The 27,859-nt window shown below is 36.6% G+C and overlaps 1 protein-coding gene across 1 annotated transcript in view; it reads left to right on the top strand.

Moving 5' to 3' along the window:
- The first annotated feature begins 9,270 nt into the window (after window positions 1-9,270).
- Window positions 9,271-27,859, top strand: part of Bpnt2 (3'(2'), 5'-bisphosphate nucleotidase 2) — a 28,664-nt gene continuing 10,075 nt past the window's right edge. The window contains exons 1-4 of the mRNA XM_015485698.2: window positions 9,271-9,288; window positions 11,773-11,841; window positions 20,248-20,410; window positions 21,744-21,839. Coding sequence (XP_015341184.1) covers window positions 9,271-9,288; window positions 11,773-11,841; window positions 20,248-20,410; window positions 21,744-21,839 — 346 coding nt within the window. The remainder of the gene's footprint in view (window positions 9,289-11,772; window positions 11,842-20,247; window positions 20,411-21,743; window positions 21,840-27,859) is intronic.

Raw genomic sequence — 27,859 nt, 5'->3', positions numbered from 1 at the left:
TATATATATATATATAGTAATAATAATGTCTGTTTCAATCTACTACCTTTCCTATCCCCAAATATATTGCTGAGAATTGAACCCAGTACTTCATACATGCTAGGCAAGTGCTCTACCACTGAGCCACAATCCCAGCCCTTAATCAGATATTTTTAAATATGCTTTTTTTCCCCCAATGGATGATGTGAAAATTAGAAGTGAATTTCTTAACGAAATGTTAATTGAGTAGTGAGAGTTAAGAATTTTGAATTTCAGAATTGGTGGCCTAGATCATATGCACTTGAGTATTAAGAAAGAAATTGCATTGTGAGTAAAAAGGCTACTGGTAGGAAAAGGGAAAGGGACATGATTCCTAGAGCAGAGATCAAGATGAACCTCAGAAGTACACAGCACTTAGATCCAAGTCAAAAGGGTGATGCTCCAGAACTTTCCAAAGTCAGTTGTTATAGTTATCCAGAGAATGCATGCGAACAACTTCCACCACCACAACCTTGAAGGCTTCTGCACAAATCAATTCTGGTTTCCTACCATGAAAGTCTTATGTGATTCGACACTATTTTATATAAAGGACCCTTCTGACACTTCTTTCAGTGACTCTGAAAGAAGCCATTGTTCAAGCTCAGGAGCCCCTTATCTCTGGCCTTCTTTTCATTAGTGTTGATTTCTGAGGATGATCTGCCTGTCTATAGTGTGGTGAGTACAAGTGTTACCAGAGGCCAATTCATTGGGTCATCATTCCCTCATCATTTTGCCTTAACTCCAGGCAAAGAAAGGAAGAGAACTGGTATACAGAAGGGTTTAAATGGTGTTGTTGTGGGGTGGTTCTTCTGCCCTATGGATGGCGGAAGCCCAAATTCTGGCTTTCTCTCTTGGGGAATTTTTGTGGATTCCCTGGAGACATTCCACCTTTGCTCCCCTTGCTGGGAAACTTCCACCCCAGGTTCCTGGAGAGAGTGGCCTGCTCTAGACCCCGCCCTGGAAGCTTCGTCTCCCAGAGGCCCTCTGTCACACTCACCTTGGTCTGGCAGGCAGTCCTAGTGGACTGTACTACTTCAGAGAGCACTCGCCTGGCTACTTCTCTGCAGCCACTTTGTCCAGGGCAGAAAACCTGGCTTTTGTTCCACCATCTCCCCCAACTAATTTGAATTGAGGCCACTCCATGGAGACCTCGTTCTTAGCTTTGTTCTACCACATCTCATCTGCCTACCACCTATCCTAAGACTTTTCTATTGCATGTGCCTCTGCATCAAAAGGCACATAGTTTTGTTGTTGTTGTTGTTTTTTAAATTTTTTGCCTTTGGAGGCTCCATTCAAACCCTTCTCATTCTGTCAGAGTCAGAGATGAAGGGATGGTGGTGGCCAAAATAATATTCAGAAAGTTCCTTTAAAGAAACCTATATTTACCCATCTCCTCTGATCATGTGCCTACTCTGTGTAGGTGGAAGGGGATGATTGGTCAGGTTTTTCTGAGACCTGATAATGATCTAAAGGCACAAAATGTCTATATTCTCTCTTGAGAATGTGTGGACTCTTCATAATTCTGTTCTTAGCTTGGGGTCTCAGCCAGAACTCTAACACAAAGAGAAAACCTAAATGTAAGATTCCATTTCATACAATTAATAGAGCTAGGCACCTCTTTCTTCCTTCCTTCCTTCCCCTCCCTCTCCCCCGCTGTCTCGCACAAGGCATCATATAATCAATCATATCAATCAACAGTTACACCTATCCAGTTTTGTGCCAGGTACTAAGGAAATTACAAAGACTACACACCTTTCAGAACTAGTTATTATGGTAAATAAAATAAATGGCCTTTATTTAAGACATATAAAGTCAACAGCAATACCTGTGCCAACTGGCACAGTCTAATAGTTAGACTGGTCAAATAAGCCACAAGCAAACAGGGATGTGGGAGTTGCACCCAAGGCTAGAGCTCTTAAGGGGGACAGTGAGAGATGATATTGCCTCTGGTCATATGTAATTTCTTGACAGATCACAAGACAGTGTGGCCCAGAGGCCAAAAGCAAGTGTCCTGAAAGAGAAGAGTGTGCAGAGAAGGAGAGGATAGGGCAGCTTGTCCAACCATGCTAGATAGTCTGGGGGTATACAGACACAGGAGACCTCTTCCTTTTAGCCATTCCGACAGCCACTGGGTCAGAGCAGTGTGATCCATCTCCATGTCCTCAGGGAAGGGACTTTCTCAGCCAGGAAAAGTGTGGGGGCACTGATTAGGCACTGAGTTTCTAGAGAAAGTATATGGAAGAGAACTGTGTAGCTTTCAGAGTGTATGAGAAAGGCAAGTTAAAAAAAGAAATTTTGAGGGAAAAGAACTTTTTGGTTCCTTGACTGTGTGTTTCTTTGAGAACACCAGGGTTTGGCTTAATTTTCTTGTTGTTGCTTTGTTTTTCCAATCCTGGGAATCAAATACAGGACCTTGAACATGCTAGGCCTCTACCACTGAGCTACACCCAGCCCTGGACTGCCTTCCTTTGATTGCATGAGACTAGATGGTGTGGATGGAGTGTTTCAAATGCCAAGGGTAAATGATTAAGAACATAATGCCGTGCTAAATGAGAGAGATAAAGATTATGAGCATAATAGAAATTCAGAAAGGGGGCTTCTAAGAGTAGGATGGAGTAGAAAGGAAGCCAAATTCACCGGGCTTGAAGGCCCACTTAGATTTGGCTAGGCAAAACCAGGCAAGGGAAAGCACATGCAGAAAATAGCTTCAGCAACTAAAACAAACATTATTAAAAATCCTGGGCCAGTCAAGGAAAAGCAAACTACTTCTCTTTTGTGTTTTTTTCTCTCTTTAGTCTCAGCCATGGAACCCTATCTTGGATATGACCATTTTTCACTGAAGTTGGCCTCATACACACCAATTAAGAGGTACACATAGCACCCTTCCAAATTGTGCATTGCATTCTGGGATACTTAAAATAAGTTGCTCACTGTCTAGTGGGAAGAAAGCCAGGTATTCGGGTGAAGATGTAAGGTGTTCCATGCTATGAACAACGTTTATTCCAGGAGTGCAAAGAGAATGAAGCCCAGTCTTGTGACCAGGGAAGCTTTGTGGAGATTGTGATATCTAAAACCAGTCTTGAAAACCATGAACAGTATAAGGCATGAATTTGTTTGTCAAGGTTGTTCATGGTAATAAGTGATTGATAAAGTAGAAATGGGAAAATAATTTAAAATTAAGTGATATCATTCAAGAAGTGAGAAAAATTTAAAAAGCAATCTGAATATGATCTAAAGTGATTCAAATCTGAAGTGATTCAACTGAATTTACAAAAAGAAAGAGAGCCAGAGAGAGGATACCTCACCATTGTCATGAAGCAGACTTTGTGGCAGTGGCTGAAAAAACAGAATCTCATTGGAAAGGCTAACGCTCTTGTGCGGTCCTAAGGACGGGTATAACATCCAGACCTGGGAATTTGGTGGAATTCAGGCCAAATAGGAAGCAGGAGACCAGGATTCTTGATTGGGTTTACTCTTTGAAGAACTCAGTTTACTACCTATCAAATCAAGTGATGAAACTAAATTCTCTCTCAAGTGCTCTAATTTTTCCAGTTTGATTTTCACTTAGCAGGTGTTGGTGGCTTTTTTCACAAGGATGTTAAGATATTATCTAAGGGACTTTAATGATGGCATAATGTTTGGGATCTTAAATGTCCCCCCAAATCTCATGTATTGAAGATTTGGTCTCCAACTGATGATACTATTGGTAGTAGTAGAAACTATTGGGGATGGGCCTAATTGGAGGAAATTAGGTGAATGGGGGCATGCCCTTGAAGGGCACCACAGCCCCTTCCCCCCCCCTCTCTTTTTGCTTCCCAGATGCCATGAGTTGAGCAGCTTTGTTCCACCACATGCTCCTTGTCATGTTGATTTGTCTTACCACAGGCCCAAAGCAACAGGGCCAAGTAATCATGAACCAAAATAAACATTTCCTCCTTTAAGTTGATTTTCTCAGGTATTTTGTCACAGAGACAGACAGCTGACTCACACAGTTGGGCAACTATGGCCTCATCCACCCATAGCTCTCTGCAGAGGACAACCACATCAGGTAATTGTTTTTCTTTGAGTTGCTACAGCTTTTCCCCTGCATGAATTCAAATGAAAGTAATCCTGCTACCTTGGCTGAACTGACTCAGATCCAAAGACACCTGTGTAAATAAGTGTATGTGAAAACTGAAAGAACTGGGTGTGAATGTAAGAGTGACCCAACCAGAGCTCTTTATGCTGATGTGAACATGATCCATGGAGAAAAAAAAAGTTGATCAGTAGAGCTGCTTTGTACTCTACATGCCTGTGAGTCATTCTCGAAGTGATTCATGATCTGCTGAAAGTTACAGTTTTAGAAGCACTGGGACACAGAATGACTTTGTAATTGCTGAGTGTGCTCCTGGGGTTCCCAAGAAATTCTTGCACAAACGTCCAACACCTAAAGCAATCTGGGTGTGCCTTGTCCTTTCTAACCATAGAAACCTCAGGGGTGGGCAGGAGGCTGTCTGTCTGAATGAGGCTCCTGTTTGAAGAGAGAGGTGTAAGAAGCTTAGTTCTGCTAAAATGATAGTGTATTCAGTAAGACTCTGTAATGTAACACAATATTGACAAGTTGATGCTGCAGCACAATAGTTGGTCCTTCATATCCATGAATTCTGGGATTTAACCAACCTTGGATTGAAAATATTTAGAAAAAAAATATTCCAGAAAGTTTAAAGAAACAGTTGATGCTCCACAGAAATATGGTCATTTGCAGGCACACTGTGCCTCCTGCCATTTCATAGCCCTTTAGTCCCTTTTCTTGTCTGAACATTATTCATATTGCATCACATTTGTATACTAAGAAGTCAGGTGTATGGTGGCTGCATCTATACTGAACATGTTCAGACACTTTGTCTTTCACTATTCTCTGGACAATTTACTGTAACATCTATTTACATAACAATTACACTGCATAGGCATTATGAGTATTTTGAGTCATTAATTCAAAATATTCAGGAGGATATGGTTAGGTGATTACAAATACTATTCCATTTTATTTAAGGAACTTGAGCACTAGTGGGGTTAGACATCCATAGGGGGTCCTAAATCATTCCCTCATGGATATTAATAGAAAACTGTATGTATTTTCTATTTGCTTTGGAACTAAGACTAAAAATAATTGTGAAATTTGGCTTTATGACTTAATTGACTTGAGATATGCCTTAATATATTCAATTCTGATTAGAATTTTCTTTAAAATTATAAATGCAAAATAATCTTTTTTTTGGGGGGGGGTTACCAGGAATTGGGCACTCAACCACTGAGCCACATCCCTAGCACCTTTCATATTTTATTTAGAGACATAGTCTCACTAAGTTGCTGTTATGGTTTGGATGTGAGATGTCTCCCAAGAGCTCACATGTGAGACAATGAAGAAGGTTCAGAAGAGAAATGATTGGGTTGTGGGAGTCTTAACCCAATCAGTGAATTAATTTTCTGATAGAGATTAACTGAGTGGTAACTGAAGTGCTAAGGAGTGGCTGGAGGAAGTGAGAATTGAGGGTGTAGCTTTGTGGTATATATTTGTATCTGGAAAGTAGACAGCTCTCCCTCTGCTTCTGGATCATCATGTGAGCTGCTTCCCTCTGCCACACTATTCAATCACTATGTTCTGTCTCACCTTGATCCCTGAGGAATAGAGTGGCCTTCTATGGACTAAGATCTCTGAAACCATGAGCCCTCAAAAAACTTTTCTTCCCTAAAATTGTTCTGATTGGATCCTTTAGTCACAGCAGTGAAATAGTTGACCAAAAAACAGTTGCTTACAGCCTTCTAAGTTGCTGAGGCTGGCCTTGTACTCACTATCCTCCTGCCTCAGCCTCTCTAGCTGTTGAGATTATAGGCATAGGCCAGCAAAATAATGGATTTTTGCTATTGCAAGGACTGTCTTTGTCATTGATCCTTTTCAGGTCAATTTGTGGGCATCCCAACATTGAGTGGGACATGGTGGCACACACCTAATTTCAATGACTTGGGAGGCTGAGCCAAGAGGAACACAAGTTTGAGGGCAACCTCAGCAATTTAGAGAGGCCCTAAGCAACTTAGCAAGACCCTGTCTCAAAATAATGTTGGGGATTTAGCTCAGCGGTAAAGTGTCCCTGGGTTAAATCCTTAGTGAGAGAGAGAGAGAGAGAGAGAGAGAGAGAGAGAGAGAACATGATATGATATATGGAACATTTTGTCTTTTCCTATGGTTCATTTTTTTCTTCAAAGTTAGAGTTATAAAAATTCTAAGTCATTTCTGAATAAAGTCTGGATTTTTGTTGTAAAAAAATTTGTCCTCTTTCATGTAATTATTCTTCATTTTGAAAGTTCTTTTTTCTTTTCTTTTCAACTTGAACACATAATGAACTCTCTCAACAGGGACAAGATTAAAGCCTTGAATATAGACTAAAGAAGTATTTTCCAAAATGTGTGGTGTGTGACTATCAAGAGCTGGGGAGGTCTGAGATTTTACCCAAGATGCTAATAAGTAAGACTGCCAGACTTAGTGGTGCTGGCTGAGGACAGAGGGAGGAGCGTAGGATCAGAGCCAAACTGTGCCTTTCAAAGGGTCAGTGTTTGCACTTGTCGTCTCTCAGCCTCGATTTCCACAGGGTGGCATTAAGAGGGTTTCAAATCCCGCACATACAATGGGGATCCATTTCAGGAGAGAGACCCTTCGCCCTACACGGAGCCATTATCTGTGTTATAATGTAAGCGAATCCAACATGCCCTTTGCTCTGGAGGGAGACATCATCTCTGTCTCTCAAGGCTTTTTGCTGTACAAACATCCCTCCCTGAAAAGATAACATCCTTGGAAAGGGAGCCCGTCTTTCTTGTATACACAGAAACACAATACACTCACAGAGAACTGTCTCAAGCAGTGACCTGTTAACAGAATCAGGAAATCAATTTGGAGGGTTTTAAAACATACAAGGGACATTCATTGTAGTAAGAGTAAGCATTTTAAATATTCAATGAAGCTTTTGTTTGCTATTTATACAAATTAAGCTTAAAAAAATCTTTTTCATTGGCAAAAAGTTTGGGAAACATTGGCTATGGTATAAAGACTATATTGAGTTCTTACTTTTGAGATGCCAACTTGACTTGCATTCTATCCAAATCTATGTAATAGCAATATGTATTATGTTGGGGGCTCTCCTGCATTATAAGTCATGAGCATAATTCCATAAAGCATATATTTTAATCTTATCTTTTAAAAGCTAAATTGAATTTTAAAAAGATAATTTTACCTCAGGTTTCAGGTAGTGAACAAAATATGTAACCCAAATTCTTATCAACCAGAAAATTTGTTTTAAATGTGGGAAAATTGACCTCACTGACTGAATTACAGCTTTGCCAAGCACAGAATTTAATGAAGAGCATGCACAAAAATTAATAAATTGACATCTTAATAGCTCCAAAGCAAATGCATATTCATTTTATACATACACACAATTTCATGAAAATAGTTTTTAAATAGTTTTAAAGTTTTTAAAAGCCCAGTTTCATAAATATTTACTGAGTTATTTCTATATGCAAAGGATCTGAGTTAGATCAAAGGATATAACAATATGTAAAATACTTATCTGGCTTCATGTGCACGTGGATTAGAGTGATTAATTTCAAAGGGTTGAAAATATATCTGGTTTTCTTTTGTATATACCTACAACACTATCTTTATTTAATAAGAATTCATTGCTAGTATTGCTAAGATCAGGGTCATAATAGAATGCTGTAATGGCAACACAATTATTTTACATTAATTGAAAAAGTTACCTGTTTAAATTTATTGTATTTCTAAATCCTGTAGGAAAACAATTTTAACAATGGATGTAGATTGTTTTAGAAACAGACTGTTCACATCTTAACACATGAAAGTCACTGTTTCAGAATTAGATGGTAATATATGCCAAAGAGAGAACTTCAATGGCAGAACCAAATACTATATCACTGCATCTATTAAAAAACAGAATCAGTATTTCAGTAAGATAAAATCACTTAAAGGAATAAGATACAAATAGTATTCTTCTTGGAAGTTCTATAGTTTAAGCATGAAAAAAATGCCATCAATTTATTCTTTTGTTTTCTTTTTCCAAAACATATTAGAACCACCTTTAATGAGGGTTCAATTAGCCTCAACCTTTCACTGACAACCTTTCATTGTCTTCCTACAATGTAATGTTTAAAGGAAAACAAAAAATACAATGCATCTGACAGAAGTTTTTTTTCTTTTTATGGTCCCAGGGATCGAACCCAGGGGCACTTTACCACTGAGCTACATCACCAACCCTTTTTATTTATTTATTTTTTATTTTGAGATGTGGACTTGCTAAGTTGCTTAGGGCCTTGCTAAGTTGCTAAGGCTGGCTTTGGACTTGTGATTCTCCTGCCTCAACCTCCCAAGCTGCTGGAATTACAGGTGTGAGCCACCAGGCCTGGCCCAGAAGTTAATTTTGAAAAAGTTTTTTCCAGGGTAAATTTTGGAGTCAGAAGTGATTTAGACAAACCAAAATGCCCTTTAAGATGCTAATAATAGTCTATAAATAGGTATTTTTTTAATTTTACATATAATGGAAACTCTAAGGAAAGGTGACATTTATAGGAAAGGCAGCAATATATAGACATTTAGAAGAGGTCCTTTGATGGAATCAAGACTGGGGCCAGTCAATTGAGATAACTCAAAATGGGAAACTACAGAAAAAACTAGAGATCTTAAACATTTGAACTTTAAAGATGTCAATATATATTCCTGTCTACATTTTATATAAGGCATTGCCTAATCTTGGAGTATAATCACTAATTGCAGTTTCAAGTTGTCTTTTTTGTATCAAGCATAAGTATGTAATGCGTCCTTTAAGATGACCCATTTTGTATTCTTTAAAGTGAATTGAAAGGTTGAAGATTCTCAAGAAACAATGCAATTTCAGCATCTGTTACAATTTTTATGATTCCTTTCCTCCCAATCAACTACACTTTTTGCTCCAATTCCTTCAGCAAGTTATTTGAAGCTTTCAGCTTCATATTTATTTTGAATATTTTATTATGCTCCATGTGTTATTTAATATGCATTTATAATAATAACCCCATGGCAAATGGGATTGGAAATACACAAAACTGATTCTTGAGAGTCATATAAAGCTCAATTTGTAGGAGTGCTCCAGTAGTAGGGACATTACTAGATGTGAGACCAGAGACTCTCTGAATACCAGTGAGTGGCTTTATAAAAATGTGAAGAGCATGGGTCCGGCAAGTCAGGTAAGCAGAAGTACATTAGAGAAGTTTCTATTAAATGTCAATTCTTCTTGCTACTAGGATTCATATACAGAAAATATTTGGTAATATTCATCTTCCTCAACACACAAGAAAAAATTTCTTTAAAATAAAAACAAGTTTGTCTCAAGATCACAAACATATTAATTTAATTTTTCACACTTCTCATTCTAAAAGAATATATGTTGTCCAATAAAATTCCTGTGAAGATTTTTTTTTTTTTTAAGTTACTGGGGATTAGACCAGGAAGTTGGAGTATTACCCTGAGTTATAGCCTCAACCCTTTTATTTTTTTTGAGATGGGGTCTTGATAAGTTGCCCAGGCTGATCTCAAACTTATGATCCTCCTGCCTCAGTCTCCTATGTAGCAGGGCTTACAGACCTATGCTATTGTATCCAGCTCCTATGAGGATTATAAAACAGTATCTGGGCTTGGGTTGTAGCTCACTGGCGGAATCTTGCCTAGCATGTTCAAGGCTGAAAGCCCTCAGTTTGATCTCTAGCCCCACAAAAAATGAATAAATAAAAATCTAAATGTAATTAGTTAAATACTTTATTCTTGATATAGTTTCTCTTAATAATTAAATGTTATATCCCCAATATTTATTGCTTATTATCAATTATCACCAGAGAACTACAGTACCTCTTAGAGCTAAGATCTTTAAAAGCACTTTTTTTTTTTTTTTAATATATGCTTTAGCACTTTTTCTCTCAAGTGTTGGACCACTATCCTGCAGCAGAAAATGTGCCCAAACTTGTATAATCTCCCTCAGTGGTCTGAGGGAGATTATGATATTAAGCATAATGCTGCAGTGAATGTTGCCTTAAGTTCTTTTCCAATATCTTTGGAAAACATTGTTTAGACAATCCTTGGGCAGATTTCCCAGTGATACTTTTAGTACTCTCATGACCACTACTCAACTCACTTGTTTTGTTGATCTCATAGTGTAGTTTTGAGGTGGTTCTGCTGAACTCAATCATTTATATCTCAACTTTGATCTTTATCTTCATCCCTGGGATGGGTATCCATAATTACTCTGTGATCTTTACTTTCAGATTTCTTTGGAAAGCAATTTTGTTTAATTGTGCGGTGGGTCCCTTTCATTGATTCATATTTGTACTTTGTGCTGTGCTCACTTTTAAATTAGTTACAGATAGATAGCAGGAAAATCAAGCAATTACTAATCAGTGTCTATTGTATCTATATAACCATATGCAAACTCTAGAGAAGCCCTGACCTCTAAGGAAGCAGTACAGGTCAGGTTCTCCAATACTTGCTTAACAATGGATGTGTCAGAAGGTCGTATACTAGCAGTTTTTAAAGTGTTTAATATTAAAACCAATGCCTTTTACTATGAACAGTAAAATGGGCTGCATTTTAAGTTGATTTAATAAAAATATTCTATCATTTAAGAGGGATACTGTACATTTAATATGCACATTAAAGATTAAATATAAACTTACTAATATTTATTTTAATACTAAAATTTAATAAGTATCCACTATTTTTATTGCTAAGAATAATAGCTTGGTAGAGGCAGTTATTTCTGTTCAATTCGTCTCTATAGTACACCTGGAGGATCTTCATTGACTCAAAGATTATGTATCCTAGATCCACTGACATCTTCTAACAACCTTTAAATCAAGTGCACCTTGTCAATCAACTGCTCCCTGTTATCAACCTCTGGGAGGGCTGCAGAGCTAAAGTATACCTGGAAGCCAGAGAAACCTCTCTTGTATTCCTTCATTCTGAAAGCCCCAGGTCAAGGTATATTTTTCAGCTTCTTAAATAATGATTTATTCTGGCTGGTGATGGCAAAGGAAAACTCTACACATTACATACAGAACGTTCAGATCACAAGGAGGCCTGCAGAATAAAGGGCCAAGTAAAATTCCTCCCCCCACCGCCCACCCAGTCCCTGGAAGATCCTTGCAGATTCTATTTCAAGTTACAGACTGTGTCCACACATGCACCGGCCAAAAAGGCTCACAAAGGTCTGTTTTGAAATGGCTTGTCGTTTTTTCCTCCCTTCCTCAAAAACCCGGCAGCGATGGGAAGATTACATGTCAGTGTGGCTTTACTGCGGCCATAGTTAGTGGCACAAAGAGAGATTTCACTTAAATATCCTTTCGGTTCTCAGCACCCTTTCCTGCATAGAAAGCAGCTTTCCGTCTCCTGGAGTTTTTCGAAAACCCAAACACCACCAGAGCCATAAAGGAGGCCCATTCTAGAGCCTTTTGGCGCGAGAGCCGACCCCCTGCCTGGAGGGAGGAGCCTTCCTCGCCCCGCCCCTCGCCCCCGCCCCTCCTCCCGCCTCCCGCGTAACCCGGATACACACCCACGCTCCCCTTTCACCTATCGGCGGCTGGCGAACGTGGAAGTCCGACCTGTGGGCCGGTAGAGGTTCTGGGAAAGTGGGCCGCGTGGGGCGGACACCGTGATCTTCACGGCGCGGCTCAGCCTTTCAGGGAGGGAGCGATGGGCGCGCGGGCGCGGGAGCGGCNTACTTGCTCAAGACTGCCTTCCCCAGCGTGCAGGTCCGTACCTGGAACGCTGGGCTCGGTGGGAGCCCATGGGCGGCAGGGCCACTCTGGCCAGGGAGCCTGGGATCCTGGAAACGTTTTGTAGCGTGTGGACTCCCGACAGTCCCAGGTCGTGGGAGCCCCTGATTTCCATTTTGCAGATGCGAAAATTGAGAGGCAGAAGTTAAGGTGCACAAGGTCATGCAAACAGTTCTTGGAAGAGCTGGGTAAGGTTCCAGGCAGTTTAACTCAGAACCCATGCCCTCTGGTCCTTCCCTGGATTGTGTGGTGAAGTGTACCAGGGATCAGGAGACTTGGGTTCTGAGAAGGCTCTGATACAAAAAGGCTGAGAAGGTAAATAACACTGATGCTTCAGGCTCTTCTGTAACATAAAAGAATTGGACTAGAATCCCTCAAACCCCTATTCACACTTGATTTCATTATTGGAAGGGTCATGGCTGTAGATTACACGTTTTCTGGCCTGCAGGCGAGTAGCCAACTAAAATTCAAAAACTATAAAAGTCTGCTGCAGACCTGTTAGTTCCACAGGGCATGAAGGGGCAGGGCATGGTCCTAAATGACGTGGCTTCCCCCCCCCCCGCAGGATCTCTTAATGGCTAGTAGTTTAGAGGCCCTTCAAGGAAGTATTTGGAAATACGCTTCCAGGCAACTTCATTTTAGCTCTGTAGCTCTGTATCCTACCTGACACTTGATTAAAGATCTCTAATTATGCCAGAAAATTTAGAATTGTAGGTTTCTGAAGGAGTTGACATTTTCTTCAGGAAATCCAGTCATTCTGGATTTGTTACTAATACTTTTGAAATTCATCAGTTCAGAGGAGCTGTTGAGTTGAATATACTGTAAAACTTTTTTGAATATATTGTAGTTCCAGAAGAACTGAATGTAGTGTAGCAATATTTTTTAAATGTATGCCTCATTTAACAGTTGACTTTGATTACTAGGAAGAAAAAAATATTTCCAGTGAAGTTTGATTAGATAAAACAGTTGTAATTAAACCTAGGCTGTCTTGGAAGGTATCTAAACTTTTGCTGTTGTTCTTGAGATAGTTAAGAATATTGTCATTGTAGAGTTATGTATCTTATGTAACTCCTTCCACGGTGTCATATTTGTGCTTTGATTTTCTTTATCCTCTCTTTCTCCTATCTCTCTTCCTTTCTTTTTCTTTCATTTTTTCCCCACATGAAACATTGGATTTCATGTTATGAATTGCTGGATACCAGATATAAAAGAGACATTAGTAGAATTTTTTTTCAAATGTCTACTAAAACAAAATAATGCATTTTCCCACTTTTTCTTTTGCCCTGTTCTGCTTTATCATCATATATAATACTTACTTTGTTTGGATTTAGATGTACGATGTGCTTGTGAAATATCTGTCTTCTCTAAAACATCTGTGCTTCTCTAAAACAGGATTTTCAGAGAAGTTGATATATGATAGTTATAACATTACTAACAATAACCACTTACTCAATGTATTCCAGGTGCCTAGATACTGACCACGCAGGAGGACTTCATTTGGTTCTCACAGCAACTTTGAAAAATAAATTTTTTTATGCCCACTTTACAAGATGGGAAATTTGAGGCTTATGACACTCCATTCCACAGCCTACATGAACTGTCTTAATTCTTCATTGTAGCCAGACATCTAAGAGGCTACTTAAAACTTAGTGTGACTTCCTGAGGGAAAAAAAAAGTACAACTATAGAAGCTTTAAGGCGGTAATAGTAAAATATAAGCAAACACAGTTGAAAATTTTTTAAAAAGATAAGTTAAAAGTGTTTTAAATATTGAAAACATACATCTATATGTGTGTGTTTGGGTTTACTCATGTTATCACTTATTAACAAAAAATGGAATAGCTGCTAAAGGCAGTGAGTGGCATAAACACAAAAACTAAGCTTTTTGATTTGAAAATGTTAAAGTCTCTGCCTTAGAAAGTAACTTTTTGTCTTTTTGTGACTATTTGAATGTTTGCCTGTACATCTTTAGGGTTCATGTTGTGTGTCGACTGGAGGAATAGAGGAGGTTGTGTTCATTTATACAGCGTCAAAGTAGGGATTGTGTCATGTTGAGCCATCTCCTTTTACCCCTGTTTTCTTAGTCTAGAGGCCAAATGTTCTATCCATGTAAAAAATAAACTCAGCACTGGCATTTTTTTTCCACTCTTGTCTCTCCCCTCCCCCATTATCCCAAAGCAGTCTTAAATACCAACCAGTTTTAAATGACTGGTTGGTATTAAAGTCTCACCTCAAATTTTTTTGGTAAAAAACTTAGATCACATTCCTTTTCAGTTTACTTCCTGATGGAAAATGACCATGGAAAAGCCACAAGTACTCTTTTTTTTTTTTTAAATCCTGGTGGATTAGGGAGGCATAGTGGTACATGCCTGTAATTCCAGCACCTTGGAACATTGAAGTAGAAGGATAGAAAGTTCAAAGCCAACCTAAGCAACTTAGCAAGACCCTATTTTTGTTGTTGTTTTTTAAGAATTAAAAAGACTGTCAATATGGCTCAGTGTTAAGTGTCCTTGGGTTGAGACCTGAACTTGCCTATGTAAGGATCCCTCCTCAGTAAAAGAATATCAGGAGTTATTCTAGAGTGCTCAACTTGGCATGTTTATCTTTCAAGGGACATTTGGCAATGTCTGGAGATACTTTGGTTTTTCACAACCAGGGTGGAATACTACTGGCATTAGATGAGTAGAGGGTAAATATCCAAAGGTGCTCAAGATAGTCCTGCATAACAAAGAATTATCTTGCCCAATTTATCAGTTGATGCCCAAGTTGACAGATCATATTCCACAGGCATGTGCTGTCTCAGCAAACTCAAGTTTGGCCCAGGATTGCTAAATTTCCTTTTGTCTTCAGTCTTTCTCAAGTTGACCTATAGGATGGGAGTTAAACAGGTCTCTTTCAACAGAAATACTCCCTGAAAAAGTCAGAAGTGCTCAGAGAACACTTGCTTTGCTATCATGTCTAGCCACTAGAACAGGTGATCTTATCTAGTCATATAGCTTTTGGGGGCCATAGTTTCCTCTTCTGTAATATCAAAATAACTAGTAATTGATACAGATATAGGTACTATAGGCAAAGAAAACTAATTCAAATTATCAAGCCCAATAGGTTTTAGTGCTACAAATTCAGTTAATCTGATGAGTTTGATGCATGTTAGGTAGATCATATTCTAGACTCAAAGGAGTTTAGACCACATCTTTAGTATTATATTACTAAAAGAAGACCTCCTATTCTTATGGCTTACAATATGCTATCCTGTGGGCCTTGGGTATTTGGAGGTGAATGAGCCTGGTTATAAGACTGTTAGTATAGAGTGTCCGAGAGATGAAAAGCCCAGAGTTAAGCCAATGGAAAAGTTATGCTACCTAAAATTTATTTAGCCTTTAGCAAATAGCAAGCCCTTAATTAAACATTTTAGTGTCATAATTAATTTATCTGCAGAACAACATAGGAAGTTAAGTAGTGTTGCATCCTTCTGTACCTAAAGATATTGGGGTTTGGAGAAGCTAAATAATTTGCCAAAGATTGCCCAGCTAGAAAATAATCTTGGGTTTACTGAGGTTAATAAAATAGTCTGAGAATCAGTTCAGGTCTTTCAGAGTCATGAGCATAAGCAGTATTGGGGGTGGTGGTAACAAAAGTGTACTCTTAACTGCAATGTTTTGAATGAATGGAAAGACTCAGATTAGATACTTGGAGAATAGTTTGGAGGGAAGTGAAAGGAGGACAGAGAGGTTTATTGTAGTCTTTTTATGGTAAGAGATGATATGTTTTGAATTGGGTTGTGGTTGTAGAGAAGGTAAATATAAAATGATGTGAAAGAATTTTTAAGGGTATATTAAAAATGACTCCTGTAGTTTTCACAATTGATGTTCTGTTGATGGTAAAAAGAGGAGCATATTATGAGTGCCATTTCAGATTGGTCTTAGAGGTTTAATTAGAGGTGCCTTTGATGTGCCAAGGGAGATGCTAAGGAGGCAGTTGCCTTTATGAGTCTGAAGATTGTCTTGGGGTCCTACTCTAGTTGTTGTACTCAGGGAAGGCCACTTTGAGCTGGTATCATTTGAACTGAGAGTATAGCAAGTGCAAAGAACGGACCATAAGAAGACTAGTAAGTCTGGAGTGTTCTAAATAGAGTGAAAGGAGAGAGATACTGTGTAGTGGTTGCTATAGTCAGATCATGTAGGAGTTTGTAGATGGTGGTAAGGAATTTGGATTTTATCTCTGCATTATGAGAACCATTAGAAGATTTTTAACTGGGAGTGGCATGATCTGATTTGGGAAGATAGCAAATTGCTTGGTTGAGAAGGGAAGCTCTGTAATGGTAGTGATTTTGGTTTTTTCATTGTATTTTAATGCTCAGAACACTTTAAAATATATTAGTCATTAAATAGTTGTTGAATGAATGAATGATGAATGAGTACACTCACTATAGGAGGCAAGAATAATTGAAGAGTATAACAGAAATCCAAGGAAAAGATCCTAGTGGCTTAAACTAGCATTTTCTTGGTAGACATGATGACGCATTCTTAGAATTGGGAGGCAATATTTTCAGGACTAACTGCTCAAATGTGGAATGTGAAAGAGGATTAAGGAAGACTTCCATATTTTGACCTTAGCAACTGTTTATAAGGTCATTTATAATGATGGGTAGTGGATTTATTAAATTGGAGGCATGTAGTGGTACTGCGTGTTGTTAGAAGCAGTTATGCAAAAACAGATTGGGTAATTATGCTCACGAACTTGTTTTCTCGCTACAGTTGTTAATCCCTAACTTAATTCTCAATGAGATCACTTCAAATAAAGTTTGTTAATATATTAACTCATATTCAGTTTAGTATATATGGAGAAGCTGACTTAAATTCTAGATAGAAATCTTACTCATAAATCATAAAGCTCAATAGATGCTAGTCAGACTTGCCATTTTTGTAAACTACAGTGGTCAAGACCTGTGACCTGCTCTAACTAGGAGTTTGTTTGTTTATTATAAGTTTATTCCTTTTCTTGTGATGTTATTGCTGCATTCATTCACCTAGCCTAACATCATTATTAAGACCATGGGGTCTGAAGCAAAATGCTTTACCAGTGCTACACTGTCTTAATTATTCCATCATAAAGTAAGTCTTGATGGCTGGTAGGGAAAGTCACAATACTGTGCTATTCTTTTGTTTTTCCCTCTCTTTAGAACATGACTTTTCCTGGCTTTTCTCTGCCAGGTAAATTTCAGATATGGCTTGTCCGATTTTGAAGAAGTTAAAATCCTATAGGGATTTTGTTTGGAGTTGCATTAAATCCATAGTTTACTGATGGGAGATTGACATCTTTACTGTTTTTTAAAAGTCTTTCTATTCATCAAAATGGGATTCCTCTTTATATACATACTTTATTTCTGTTATTAGTTTAAATGGCTTTCTTTTTTTGATTAAATATTTATTTCTAATATAGCTAAGGGCAGTTTATGGTATATGTCTTACACCTAGCAACTTTCTATATTCTGTTATTATTCCTATAGTTTATCTTCAAGTTCTTTTGTATTTTCTCAGTGCTCAGTCATAACGAAATTCATTATGGTTTTGTTTCTTCCTTTCTCTTATCCCCTTTATCTTAACTGTTATTTGGGACCCTCTGAACATTGTTAATAGAGGTTATGGTGGAAGGCAGCTGACTTGGTGTGGTCTGCAACATCTTGAACCATCTGGCTTCCATTACTTTCTGACCTCATGTCCGTCCGGTGCCTTTCTCCTTGACTGACTCTGCCCTAACCATGCTTGCCTACTTGCTGTCCCGGAAACATGCCAGACATACTCCAGTCTTAGGGTCTTTGTATTTGTTATTCCTTGATCTGGAATGCACTTTCCCTAGATGTTTGCCAGGCTCCTTTTAGGTCTTCATTTAAATACTGCCTTTCCAATAAGGACTTTCCTAGCTACCTTGTATTTTTTTTCCAAACAACTTTATTGCGACATAACTTACATATCATATAATTTGCCAATACAGTGTACAATCCATTAATTTTTAGTAGATTTGCCAAGTTGTGCAGCTATCCTTATTAATCAGTTTTAGAACATTTTTACCATCCTAATGGTATACCTTTGCTCTTTTACTATTAATTCTTATTATCCAGGCAACTACTAATTTATTTCTATGTCTGCAGATGTGCCTATTCTGGACATTTTATATTAATGGAATCATATAGTATATGATCTTTTGCCTTCTTTCACAAAGCAGAGGAGTTCATCTGTGCTCTAGCATGAATCAGTACCTCGTTCCCATTCATCCTCTTAATAGCTGAATACCTTTTTTTTCTGAATATATCACAGTGTTTATCTATTAATCAATTGATAAATATGATGCAGCTTCCAATTTTTGACATTTTTTGTGGGGGGTACCAGGGATTGAACCCAGGGATGCTTAACAACTGAACCACATCCCTAGCCCCTCGCCCCCATTTTTTTTAAATTTAGAGACAGAGCCTCACTAAGTTGCTGAGGCTGGCTTTGAACTCAAAATCCTCCTGTCTCAGCTTCCCAAGCCACTGGGATTATAGGCATGTACTACCACACCAATTTTTGATTGTTATGAGTAATCCTAGACCCCTTCTACTGTCTAATAACATACCTCCTTTCTTTGCTTTATTTTTTCCTCCTTTTCACTACCTAGCATACTACATGTTATAGTACATGTTTTGCTTATGTGTCTTGTATATTTCCATTAGAATCTGAGTTTTATTAGGACAGAGATTCTTCTCCCATCATCAATTACTGTTTTATCTCTAAGTACTAGAACTCTGTCTGGCATACAGATGGCAATCAATAAACTTTTGCTGGATTAATAAATATAGAAGTGAATGGATGAGTTGAATGTTAACTGTTCTGTACTAAGAAATACTTTATGATTTAAGTGGCTTGATGTTTCTGGAATATTGCTATTTTTAATCTCTTCTGTGATAGTTTGGAAACTTTCGAAGTCTTCCAGAAATCACTGAGAGTTGTGGGGCTTTTATCCCATTGGTGACTTTTTATTCATGTATTTTCTATGCTAAAATCACTCTGTCAGTGTAACAAGGGATCTAGGTTGACATCATGGCAATATAAACATGATGACCTACTCTTTAAAAGGACCCAGCTTTCTGTCCTGCTCAGGATGGTAGTTCCTAATTAAAATCCATATTTGGGGGACATTTTTCTTGTGTGTATATATGATTTGATAGAAGAAAACTTCTGATTGAGCTAGTAATTCAAATAAGGCTAACAGTTTTTATTAACTTAATTCCTAAAATATAATTATTAGATTTGCTTTATTGATACAATTTTAATTTCCAAAAGTAAATGCAGTTCTAAAACATTTTTAAATAGTTTGTAAATGAGATTGTATTTAAATATGCATTAATAAGCTTACCATTTAAAGCAGTGCTTCTATATATAGTACAGGACACAGACATAATCTGGCAGTGCCTGGAAACAATTTTTGTTTTCAGAACTGAGGGATGGTGCTGCTAATATCTAGTGGATTCTGCTGGTGTTTAGCCAGAGATGCTATTAAACATCTTAAAATTCAAAAAATAGCCCCACAAAAAAGAATTATCCAGTCCAAGCTGTTAGTGGTACCAACATTGAGAAATCTCAGCTTTATAGAATCTAAAATGTATTCTTTTCTTAATAGAATACTTATATATAGTATTGCATATGTGCAATGATTTATGAAAAATAGCTCCAAAGATGTATATGTGCTTATATATACATATGTATACATATATGCGCACTCACACACAGCCTCACTCTACACCCTTACATATCTATATGGTAAGTCACATTTACTTTATGTTTTAACTTTGTTCCCTAGTATATAAAAAGTTGAAAATCTTGACTTTACCTCTTTATCCTGTGTTGTACATTATTGATGTATAGCTTAAAGAAGACTGATGATTTTTGTGTCCCTTTTGATTGCCTATTTCAGCTTATTTAGGTTTTGTAATATACTAGTTTATTATGTGTTTCATAATTTCCAGGTTTCCTTTTCTTATAGGTTAAAGATATGTTTTAGATTATCACTTTTCTAGGACTTTATCTCTTAGCATTCACCATTCTCTATTTTTAAGGCATATTCTTTTTAACCACATTTCACTTTTCTCTCTCTTTGCCTCTAACTATAGTTGCTTGTGTTCATTGTTTCAGAATATTATCTGTTTTCATATTTTGAACTACTGGTTTTTATAAATCATTAAGCTGTAAGTAGCTATTTGTGTGATGTTTAGTTTCATGTTTGTGTACATTTGAGTTTTTTATTTTGATTAACCTACAAGCTAAATTTTAATATTAGATTCTTGTGTTTCTTTAAATAATAATATTTTTCTCATTTTTTTAATTGTCAAATATTTTTGGTGCAGATAAATACTGAGGAACATGTGGATGCAAATGATAAGGAGGTTATCTTATGGGATCATAAGATTCCTGAGGATATTCTTAAGGAAATAACTACCCCAAAAGAGGTACCTGCAGAAAGTGTTACTGTCTGGATTGACCCACTTGATGCTACACAAGAATACACAGGTGATTTTAAAATTGACCTCAAACTTTAGATTGTCATTTTATATTATAGAATCAGAATCAAGGCAGGTGATGTATAATATGGTGTTAGATATTTTGCAAATCCAATAACTAACAATTAGATTTTAAGATAAGAAAACTAGGTTAATGTAGCATTTATGATACATTTGTACTGAATTTTTAACCTTTTTATTTTTATTTACCCCAAATGCCATATTGTACCCACTAGCTGACATCTCACTCAGAATTAGTGACTCACTGATTCTGAACATTTTAAACAGTAGCAGCAAAATAATTTCTACTGAACACCTGTTATTGAAAAAAATTATTTAGCCAGAATATAATAGTTACTTAAGATATTTGGAATTTAGGTTTTATTGCATATAAATCTGACCTTGTAATTAAAAATAGTTAATCCTAGGTACCCAGAAAGCAAGTAAAAAGCAAAACTGAAATATGTGATCCTCCCTTCCACCCAGTTTTCCTTTTTCTTACCTCATCCTAGCTCAGGTTTCATTGCTGTGGATCTTTTCTCAGGGCTTCTTACCTAGATATACTAATTTCTTCTTTTACTCTCTCTTCTTGGTATATATGTCAAAGTTAGTTATTTATCTTTTTGTCTTGGTAAATGGTAAGCTACCTGAATGTAGGGGTTTCTACTTTTTTACCTTTGTGTTCTAGTGCCTATGCAATAAACTTGAACCATAAGAGGCACTTAATAGATAACTCTTTGAAGAACAGGAAGAAGATGATAGATAGATATAAATAAATAAAATAACTGAAACTATAAAACAGTACTTTGCATGAGTACGTAATAGAAATTTGGAATATTGAGGAGTTTGTTTACAGTTTTTTCTAAACTGAACTGACCTGATAATATAATAATGATAACAAACAGTGAGCACATCTCTTGCACAGGGACTGTTTTTAAATGCCTAACTTGACTTTTAAATTAATCCTAAAATTAAGTTATTTAACTTTTAATTTATTTAAGTATATTTTAACTTTTTAAAAACTTAATTTATGCTGAAGATGGGTAATTATCATCTGTATTATGCAAATAAAAAAACTAAATTTAAGTAATTTTTCCCATGACATGCAGCTCATAAAATCATGGATTGGGAGATTAACCTAGGTAATCTGCTTTTAGAACTAGAACTCTTAACTGCTCTCTATAGTTGGCCTTCATCCCTGAACTCTTTTTGCATGAGGGGGTCTTTGAAATGTCTTTGAAAGACATTTCATGAACATAAATTTTTGATGAAATAAAGTGTAATCTTGTATCCTGAATTTATGCACAGTATTAAGACAATTGGTTGTGTGTTTTTTCTCACAGAGGATCTTCGAAAGTATGTCACTACTATGGTGTGTGTGGCTGTAAATGGCAAACCTGTGCTAGGAGTTATACATAAGCCATTTTCGGAATATACAGGTATGAAATATGCAAGAGCTTTCAAGAGTTAATGTAATCAGACTATGTATAGTAATGACTATACCATTCACATCTCATCTGTATCTCAGTAATTATTGAAATCTGCCCCCTATCCTAACATACCCCTTCATTAGATACCATGGGGGTTTTATGGTTAGCACTGATAATATTTAAAAACCATGGTTTTCTAAACTATCTTTAGTGGATGGACACTGTTGACTGTAAATGAGAGATTCTTAGTGGGTTGAGGGATCCCATTGGACATAGACTTCCCAACAGCTGTGGTGTCCTCTCTGTTTCTCTATTACTTTTGCTAGTGGTGAATCAGGACTTTTACATTGTAGATTCTGAGGTATACTGTATAGTTGCCTTACCCAAATCTGTTGACATTGGGAGCTTGATATTGTGGTGGTTTAAGGGCAGTGCACCTCAGCATCCAGAATGAAGGAGTGTCACTCTGAGGTTATTAGGAGTTAGGCCAATCCTTGAAGAGTTCTGGACATTTTCATAACTCCTTCATACCTTTGTTTCCCCCTACTTCTTGATTCATGCTTTTAGCTTCATACAGATGGCAGGTTAGATCAGTGATGATTGTGTCAGGGTATGGCAGGCCTTGACAGGGAGCTTGACAGTCAGCTAGGATTGACTTATCTATAGCCTTGCCATTGCCAGTGGATGCATAGATGATATTTTGGTATCACTGGAGACATTCCATTGTACTTATCCAGAGAGGCTAACTCTAGTCTTCTAGGTAACAATAATGGTATAGACTGTGATTACAGTTGGAAGGGAAACACTTGGCATAAGCAGCATTACTAACAGCCTGAGGGGATTTGTCATTCTTTTAATTGGTAGATCCCATCAAATACATAGGGCAAAGAATATGGCTGTTTGGTTCCACCCTTCTTTAAGATGACAGGTTCTTAGTGATGATGATGTCCACTCTACCAGTACTGAAAACAGTCTTAATGATCAGGTATAGTGGACTACATAATGTCCTCTCCAAATTTATGTCTACCCCTGTACTAGTTTCCTAGGGTTGCTACAATTAAAAACCACCAACTCTGTGTTAAAACAACAGTAATGTTATCTCTCACTGTTATCTCAAAGTGTTGGTAAAGCCATTCTCTTCCTGATACCTATAAGGGGCAGTCTTTCCTTGTTTTTCTTTTAGCTACTGGTAGCTTACCAATAGTGCTTTTGATGTTCCTTAATGTGTAAACACATCATGCCAAATTCTGCCTCCATTATCACCTGGCATTCTCCCTTTGTGTCTGTTCTTTACCTTTTCTTGTAAGGATACCAGTCATATTGGATTAAGGGCCTACCCTATACCTCATTGATCTCATCTTAACTAATTTGTGTCAGTATTGACCCTCTTTCTAAAAGATTATTTATTGCTGGGGTTCTGGCTTCCTCCTATCTCTTTGGAGGACACAGTTCCACCTATAACAACCTAAAAAGTTAAGTATCAAGATGAGATACTTAGGGTAGGATCTTAAACTAATGAGTGTCATTTCCTCCTAAGAAACAAAAAGGACACAGACATTATCTCGGATGACAGTGTGAAGGTGGAGACAGATTTCAGGGAAGCTTTGAACAAGCCAAGGCTTAACAGCAGCCAACAAAAGCTTAGAAAGAGTCATGGATTGGTTTCTCCCTTTGAGCCTCCAGAACTAACAATGCCAGCATCCTGATTTCAGACTTTGGGCCTTCAGAACTATGAGATGATAGATTTATTTTGCTGCAAGTCATTTAATTTGGGGTAATTTGTTAAGACAGCCCTAGAAAACTAATTCACTAAGTGTCCCATAGAGTAGTCATTTATTCCAGCGATTTCCAGTATGTCTTACTGTGTCACCACTGCACAAAAGGACTGCCAAATAGGGAGAAATAGGCAAATTTTTCATTAAAGTTATTTATTTGCTTCGTCAAATAATTATGGATCCCAAATTCTAGCTGCTCTGAAACAGGCTAAACATACTTGCATTTCAAAATCTTGTCTGCTTTATGCCATCTGACCTTCATCTCTTTCATAATTCAGATAGTTCTTTAAATTGACAGTTTAAGATTAGTTTAAGATTATCTAATTACTTTATGTTTTTTTTTATAGATGAGAAAATGGGCTTTACTTTCACGCCTTTACTGAGTTAGTTAAGATAAGTTAAACTGTTAATTTAGGCTGTTATCATGTACACAAAAATATAGGAGCTTGAACAAATAGTTTATTTCTGTTCTCTGACAGCTGGTACATAAACAGTCCAGGGCTGCCATGGCAGCTCCCAGATAGCAGGCACCAGGCCTATCCCTCTTGCTGCTTTGCTCCCCTAACACTTGTTGTGCTTCTCAGCATGATTGAGGATGACTCACTACTTCATTGATATGCCATCAGAAGAGAGGGTGAAAATGGAGGTTATTTCTAACTGAGAGTTTTACCTATAGGTTTCATGCTTACTTCCCACATCCCACTCACAATGTTCATGTCCCATTGATCAAAAGCATAGTTAGAGCCATTTGCAAAAAAGGGCTAAGAATTATTGTCTTTATTTTCTGTGGCCAGCCACACTAATATCTAGGGATTCCATCCCTCAAGGATAATGGGGAAAGTGGATCTGAGTACAACATAGTAATACTCGACACTCAGTCTAGTATATAAGAGAGGGACACAATTACTTAAATTAGTACTCACACTTACAGATGAGAAAATAAGACTTTAAAATTCAGTGTATTCCTCAAGGTCATCCAGCTAAATTATTGGCAAAGTCTTGCAAATAATTCTGTTACAGTGCTTTCATAATAACAACCTCATAATTCTTAAAATTTATGTAGTGTTTACTGATTTGTAGGATATTTAATGTTATTTCATTTAAACTTTTTGATGTTTGTGTGATAAGGAATAATTTTGTTTTATTAACTTTTTTATTATAGATGAGAAAATGGGCTTTAGTATCTCCTGTCATGAAAACCATGTAGTTCAAAGTGTTCTTGTAATAGCTAACCATTTCTTATTAATATCTTGTAATTATATTATATTTCCAGGTCTAGAGATATAGCTCAGTGATAAAGTACTTTCCCAACATGCATAAGGCACTGGGTTTGAATTCCCAGTACCACAAAAATAAAAAATTAATATTTAGTATTTTTAGTTTATAAAGTTCTTACAGCCTTCTTTTAACTGGAAGAAATATAAAATGGGAATTATAGTAACTTTTTAAATTAATAAAAGCAATAGGCATTTAAAGATTAAGTACAGAACTTGAGTCTTTGAAACCTCCTCATTGTTTTGGCACCTGTCCCTCAGTTGAATTAGGATTGCATTTAGCTACACAGAAGTAAATCTAATAACAGTTGTGCAACAAGTGAGGGTGTTTCTATTTATCACCAAATAGGAAGGCTGAAAAAAATAGGGGTGGTTCACTAATGTCAAGGACCTGACTCTTCTCTTCACTTTTTTTGTTTGAAGGTGGCTTTTTATTTGCATGCACAGAAAGATGGGTCTCCCATTTACTGTGATAGTGTTTCTAAGAAAGAAAAAAGGGCAAAAGAGGAAAAAATATCCCAAATATACTATGTATTTGAAGGCTTGTTCATTAACTCTGTGTTTCATAACATTGACTGAATGTCACATTGTACCATTAATTATAAATAGAACCTGCTACTCCAAAGAGAATTTTGAACCTTAATAAAGTAAACGAAGAGGAAATTTATAAGCAAATAGAGTCACATTCTTGGGCCTTGGTTTCCAGATCTACTTATACCAGGGGAATAGTTCAGAGTATTCCTGTAAGAAATAATACCCCTTATTAGGATCTTGCAATTATTTAGTATTTTTAGGACTGGGATTTTCATATTAGGGTTAATAAAATGTCCATTTTCAGAAATCTTTATTCTGTAATAGTATGTATCCCCTTACAGTCTTACCCAGTTTAAAATAAAGAAGGCAGAAGTTTATCATAGTTAAAGTTGATTCAAAAAGTGTCTCTTTAAGTTAGTAATGTAATGGGGCTGACTTACTCAGTGTGCTAGAACATGAAAGTGCTTGCCAGTTAGCAAACACTCTGAAAGAATCATAACACCCATAAGTATGTGTGTGTTGACCTTCCATTCCTGGATGGAACATTGCTTTGCCTAGGCCCTCCTTTTGGAATGTTATTTTCAGACCCAGAGTATTGGCAATACTTTACAACTTATACCAATTGTAAAATACTGTATGTTTACATAAATTCAGCTCTGTGTTATAAGTAGAGCTGATCAAAAATCTTATCAGACTTAATTATTAATTCCTTGAGTTTGGAATTCTTAGAAGAGAAATACTTGAATACTTAAATGAAGGTGTAAGTGTATTAGTGTAGTGGAAATTGTAGTTATTAAAAATAAGTTATCAGAAGTTTGTGTAGAAAAGTATGAACAACTTTTTATTTCCTACCAGGTCTTTTAGCATAACCAAACAAATAAAATTAACATTCTGTAGCTGCAATTTTGCCTCCTTATCAGTAATTTACATTTACCTACTATCTTTTTGAAATGTGTCCATATAAGTACTACAGATGAATGCATTGAGTTTATGTAATTTGAAGTACATTTTTTCAAAATATTGATTTATTAATTCTTGTATAAAATTATTCTGATAGTATCTGCTGAGATGTGCTGTTTTATTTTCTTATACAATACTGACCTCTAGAGATACCTCATTGTAAGTTCACTTAGTAAAACTTTTCAAATATTTATAAAAAAGAATTCAGAGGATTTTTGAATTTTTTTCCCTTCCACAGTTTTTGCTTTTATTATGAATAATTTCAAATGTAAAATTAAAGTAAGTACTCATATACATCATCTAGATTCACCAGTTATAACACATGTATTTGCTGGGTTTGGGGTTTTTTTTGGGGGGGGGGGTGACTTGTGTTCTTTGAAGACAATTACAAGAATTATAACATTTTACCCCTATATATTTCAGTTTGCATCTCTAAAAATTAAGGACATTTTTCTACTTTGCTATAATAAAATTAACAATTATTCTTTCATGATCTCCAGTATTCACATTTCACTAGTTGTTCCCTAAAGTGGATTTTATAGCTGCTTGCTTCAAACCAAGATCTAGTCAAGTGACAAACACTACCTTTACTTGTTGGGTTATTTAGTCCTCTTAATCTAGAGCAACCTTCAGGTCCTGTTACTGCAAAGACATTGACTTGTTGAGGAGACCAAATCATTTCTCCTATAGAATATCCTTTTAAATGTATCTCATTGTTCCTAAGGGTACATTGAACTTCTTTATTTTTACATTATCTTTTTCATATAAAGTGCACATTAGACCTGAAGCCTTCATTGGATTGGTTATACATTTTTGTCAAGAATATTGTGTTTTTGCTTCATGTACTTCTGTATCATATTATATGACATGTAGTGTACCTTTGTCTCAATATTAATGATGCTCAGATGGTTAAAGTGGTCATAACTAGAGCTCTTAATAATTTGAAGATCTATTAAGGGTGTTACCAAAGAGATTTTCTAATTCTGTTGTTTTTTCTACACGTATTATTGAGAACTTTTTCCATTTCCTGAAATGTATTTTCTTCTAAAAAGGCAGGAAAAATGTTTAACTTTTCTCCTTTATTTATAGTTTTAAACTAAAGAATTTGGGTAGAAACCATCTTCATTTGGAGAAATATATTTTAGGGAAGAAAACACTTCTGTTTTTTGAAAATAGCCTTTTTATCTCATGAATTTTCGTATAGTCAATATGATTCAAACAGCTTCAGTTATTATTTTTAAGCTGAGTGTGTTTTGTTTCTCACTTTGATTATTAGGGTACCATTTTTATATCCCTTTTTCTTCATATACTATTATATGATCTTTTTCTGTAGATATTATCTATAAATTTTCAACTGTAAGCAAAAATTAAACAGGCTTATTTGAGCATCTTGACTGCCATCCTATTTTAGTCATAGTCATTCATTTCTTTTCTTTTTTTGTCTAGGTTTTACTGTTACCCAGGTCTGGGTTTTATGATCCTCCTC

This window comes from Marmota marmota, unplaced genomic scaffold (assembly GCF_001458135.2).
Source record: "Marmota marmota marmota unplaced genomic scaffold, marMar, whole genome shotgun sequence".
Classification (NCBI taxonomy): Eukaryota; Metazoa; Chordata; class Mammalia; order Rodentia; family Sciuridae; genus Marmota; species Marmota marmota.
The sequence above is the reverse complement of the archived record's forward strand: the minus strand, read 5'-3'. Positions and strand labels throughout refer to the sequence as shown.